At 36.9% G+C, this 4,932-nt stretch overlaps 1 protein-coding gene across 1 annotated transcript; it reads left to right on the forward strand.

Moving 5' to 3' along the window:
* The first annotated feature begins 1,007 nt into the window (after positions 1-1,007).
* Positions 1,008-4,393, forward strand: LOC140986680 (uncharacterized). The gene is made up of 4 exons (XM_073454997.1): positions 1,008-1,619; positions 1,716-2,000; positions 3,293-3,511; positions 3,597-4,393. The coding sequence occupies exons 1-4, from the start codon at positions 1,107-1,109 to the stop codon at positions 4,110-4,112; spliced, it is 1,533 nt and encodes a 510-aa protein (XP_073311098.1). The 5' UTR covers positions 1,008-1,106; the 3' UTR covers positions 4,113-4,393.
* The last annotated feature ends 539 nt before the right edge of the window (positions 4,394-4,932 follow it).

The raw sequence follows: 4,932 nt of genomic DNA on the forward strand, positions 1-4,932 counted from the left end.
GGAAAATTGATTAAATAACATCGGTCAACTCTTTTTTTAAGAAAATGATATTCTCAAATGTATTTGAAATAAATTTGAAAATGTCATTTTCTTAAAAAAAATTGATCGAAGTTAAAATATAAAATACCCCGATTTTAGCAATCTTACATTTATTCTCTCTATGTTTCAAAATTACCTATCATCTGAGATTTTAACTTGATCCCAATTGTTCCATCATATTTAATGGAAAAACTGTAAGATGAACATATATCTTGAAGCCGATATATGTAATTTTTAAATTAATAGTGGTACAAATCGTAGGGAATATTAGACAGTTATTTTTTAAAAAAATTAATTTTGAAAATAAGATAGATTGTGCAGTTTTGCAAAATTAAGACAAAATATCATCATCAATGACGGACGCTGTAATATATTTTATTGTATCTGCCATTAATAGCAGCGTCCAAGTTACCATGTGCAGCTGCCAACATAGCAAGTTGGTGGGGTTTTGCGTAGGAGTGGTTTTTGCGTAAGAGTGATTTTTGAGAGAATTTAAGATGTTCATGTTGTTTTTGTGTAGGAGTAGTTTTTGCGTAAGAGTAATTTTTGAGAGAATTTAAAACGTTCAGTCTCCAATCTTTTATTTTATTAGATGATCAAAAGAATAAAATTCGTTCGAAAGGATTTACAAGAAGAACCAACTCCGTTAATCCGGGATTGATTTGATGTCCAGCGTTAAATACGCAAAGGTAAACAGATCTAAATATCATGTGAATGTTTTAAATCATATGACGCTCAAATAAAGTTTTGAACGTCAAAACAAAAATTTTAAAAGGCGCGAAAAAACGATACACCAACCTATTTTATATATAAATATATATTTTAAATTTCAAGTTGGATTATTGATTGGGGAGCAACCGTTTTTCTACGTTCGAATTAACATTTCAATTGAATTGTGGTACGCAAGTATGACTGTAATATTTAACATCAAATACAAATTCTATATAAAATGGTAAGTGCACAGGTCAAGCTATATAAACTGTGCGTTGGCGATAATTCAAATTCCTCCTAAACCCCAAAAAAGCAACTCCGATTCTGCTGGCTCAGTTGCATCATTACACTACACTATGCCCACTGGGACTCGGACAGAGAGCGTGTCGGCAACTTCAAGAAGAACCAAATGGCACCCAGCGCCGCCGCCTCCGCCCAGTCCCAAGATCCTCAACTTCACCCGCAGCCGTAGAACACGCCGTAAGCAACCGAAGCCAGCCGCCGCCCACTACAACCACAACAGCAGCAACCCATCAGTCATGCAGCAAGACTACACCTTTCCTTCCAATGGGAAGCTGGGGAACCGGTTTGATCAAAAGAATGATACTGAACTTTCGATTGTGTTATTGGACTCGACCTCGAATGCATTAGCAGTCGAGAAGGGAGAACGAGTGGTGGAAAAAGAAGAGGAAGGAGGCTACAATGACGGTGGTGGTTTTAAGGAGGTGAAATGGAGGTTTCAAGCAGAAGTACTGAGGGCCGAGTGTAATTTCCTGAGAATGGAGAGAGAGTTTGCTCTAAGAAAATTGGAGAGGAACAGAGTAAAGATGGAGAGGACTCTGAGATCAGCTATTCAGACACTCGTCTCTGTACGTTCCTTTTCTTCATCCAAGATCCCACCATCGGGTTTTGATTGATTACTGTTTCGAATCAGATTGTGTTTATTTTGTTCTGTTGATTTTCAGGGCAAAGAAAAGATTTTTGACGGGAATAAAGCGAAGGCGGTTTTGGAGGAGGAGATTGAAGATTTAGAAGAGAAGATCGAGGAGTTGAGAAAGGAGTCAAGAATTAAAGTTAAAAATTGCAGCAACTTTGACAAGAAAGCATGCATTTTGCAGAGCCGGCTCGAGAAATTTGGGAGCTTATCTCTAGAAAGTTGTTCCAAAGAATTGCAAGAACTTGCTGAACCAAGTTTGTCCATCAGTGAGAGCAGAGATTTGAATTCCACAATCAAAAATAACTCCAATGATGTAAGAACACTGTTTCTGGATCATTTTGTTATAATCAATTAATACTTCACTCATTATCGATTCATACGTTTTCTTGTGCGTACCAAATTATGTGTATGAAAACCTCTTTCAAGCAAAACATTCTCGTGGGCTCTGATTGTTTTAAAAATTAATCGATGTGCAGATGGATACGCTGAGAAAGAAAATGGAGGAATTGTCGAAAGGGGTGTTGGATAGAGTGGAGGAAGAGTACGTGTCAATGCTTTCTAGCACAGCCAATAGTTCTGTAGCTAGCTCTGCTTCTGCATCCAAGCAAATAGATTTATGCCCTGAATTCTCGAGTTCCTCCACCAGGCAACTGTATCAGGAAAGATTATGATTTCTTCTCAGTTTTTTTATAATGTTTTCCATGTTATTTCAGATTGAATATGGTTGTTCCGATTGAGCTTACTTCATCTGTTACGTTCTAGTTTCTTGGTACATGTATGATAAGTTCCAATTTCTTGGTGCATGTATAATGTACTGGTAAAAATGATTAATTCTATGTTTTTGTGGCTTAATGGTAGATTAAATTTGAAATTTTTGGCTATACTTTATCAAGATTATTTTCGCCGTGTATATATCTTATTATACCACATAAGTGAAATATCAAGTAATTGTGTGAGATTTGTGAAAAGCACTTATTTAGCAAAAGATTTGAAATAAACAGCTTGCTGGATGGTTCGGTTGCTTCACACTGCCCCAAAATCTCACTGCCTGAATACAACACGTCAATTAATACTCGTGGACCAATTATCAACTCTAGTATCTGATTCTGTTTCAGATTTCTTTTGTTTCTGTTGTCATTTTATGTCGCTGAGAACATATCCAGTTGAGCCTGAGCACAAAATCTGACCAAATTTGAAATTTTGGTGGACAGTAAATCTCAGTATCCAAGTGAAAAACTCAGTTTAGATTTTAAAATAACACAAATAATGCTTGATCTTATAATGGCTTTTGCGAGTATCCTGTTCATCTGCAGTGCTTTTCATGGCCTATTTAAGGCAGCAAGCGACAGTCTAAGCATAATGCCTTGACTACGTACTGTATTGCGTTTATCTCCATGGTTTTGCTAATTTATAATCCCTGTCTTGGCTTATTCATGACAGCAAATGACCTTGGATCGTCTGGTAAAACGAGAAGGGTGGGGGCTCTATATTTTAAATATTTGATTCGTATTAATGCAGTCAGTTGTGACTTTTTAGCCCAATGTGAGGGTCCGTTTTCCTACACCCTTCATCATATCCATGTGTTAATAAATGTTCGATAAACAGGAACCAACTTTACAAGACAAGAACAAATGCTCGGGACGATGCAACGCCATTATTCGCAGAATTGTGGAGCAGGTTAGAGCCGAGACTGAGCAGTGGTCACAGATGCAAGAAATGTTGGGTCAGGTAAGAGGAGAAATGGAAGAACTTAGAACTTCACGCGATTTCTGGGAAAATCGAGCACTCAGTTCCGATTACGAAATCCAAACATTGAGACACAGTGTAAGGCTCCACTATTCTTGTTCTTTCATCAGGTGTTTCTTGGTTTAACTTCTCATGGCTTACATTACACTCTTTCTTCGTCCAGGTGGAAGAATGGAAAGAAAAAGCTCTCTGTTTTCAAAACAAGGCCGGCAAACTTCAACTCGAACTTTTTTCTTTGACAGAGGAGATTGAGGATAGAGATACTATGTTACTTCCTCTGAAAAAACAGCTTGAAAACGAAAAAAGGGTTATGACTTATTGTTTGAAGGAGAACCATTGTCCTCAAAAATGTGCGGTTGAGAAAGTGGTAAAAGAGCTCAATGATGAGCAAAACAACGAACAAGCACGACAGAAAGAGTTGCCACCTCTTTCTTTGGGTAAACACCTAGCAAAAGAGAAGAGAATGTGTCTGCGTCGTTTAAAGGAAACTTGCCAATCTAGCAACATAGACATCGAACTAGAGATCCTAGCTGAGGAAAGAAGAAATGGGATTTTGGCATCAAAAAAACCACCGTTGCAAGATATTGGGAATTCATTACCAGTAACGGGGCAAGTACACCATTGTAAAGACGTTTCTCTTCGCAGCCCTCAACGTAGCACAACGACAGAGAAGGTTTAGGAAACTATCAGATTTTCGAGTTATGACAATGAGATGAATTAAGAGTTCTTTGAGAACTTACTCTGAGGTTGTATTTTCTTGGTGAAGAAATGAAGTAAACGATCTTATGTGCATTCATGATGCCTTGTAATTGTCATAAAAGTCTAAGTTTTACGCCAAAAAATTCAGTCAGTCTGTCATCAAAACTCCTAACATGTCGCCTATCGACATCCTTGTTCACTCCTAGCTTTTTCTTTTCATTTCCAATTATATGGTGCTGGATCACGGAAACTGGCATCGAGTGCGTAAATGAAATGTGAAACACGGGAGAAACACAGACACGACAAAAACACTCGCTAACTTAGCGACGAAATTAGAGAAATCATTGCTATGGTTTTTCTTTAATTCTTTGCAATTTTGAATTTGCCCACATATTTAAAATTACTCACGGTTTTATGATATCATGGTAAATTAGCCACGGTTTAGTAAAACGATATTGTTAGTAGCGACTGTATCAGCAAACCATCGCTAGTAGCGATGAGGTACTTCGTAAATCATCGTAATATTTTGGGCAATCGTCGCAAGTACACGAGCTTCAGAGAATATGAAATGTCTACTACTAAAAATACTGTTAATTTTTTTTTTACAAGCTAAATCTCTGAATACACATTTTTATTTCAAAAATATATTACTATAGGCATGCATGCAATATCCACCTTCAATCACATGATTTTAGAATAACAGGTATTCAACTACTGAGTAAAAGTATTTCAACTTAAAAGAGCTCAAATAAACAACATGTAAGTCCTGTCAACCATAAACATATAAATAATAAAATGAT

The sequence above is a fragment of the Primulina huaijiensis genome, chromosome 10, assembly GCF_012295235.1.
Source record: "Primulina huaijiensis isolate GDHJ02 chromosome 10, ASM1229523v2, whole genome shotgun sequence".
Lineage (NCBI taxonomy): Eukaryota > Viridiplantae > Streptophyta > Magnoliopsida > Lamiales > Gesneriaceae > Primulina > Primulina huaijiensis.

Excerpts from the sequence above, each read along its gene's own strand:
- LOC140986680 (XM_073454997.1), top strand. The coding sequence starts at position 1,107 with ATGCCCACTGGGACTCGGACAGAGAGCGTGTCGGCAACTTCAAGAAGA. Across the intron at positions 1,620-1,715 it reads CTATTCAGACACTCGTCTCT|GGCAAAGAAAAGATTTTTGA; the intron begins GTACGTTCCTTT and ends GTTGATTTTCAG. Across the intron at positions 2,001-3,292 it reads TCAAAAATAACTCCAATGAT|GAACCAACTTTACAAGACAA; the intron begins GTAAGAACACTG and ends TTCGATAAACAG.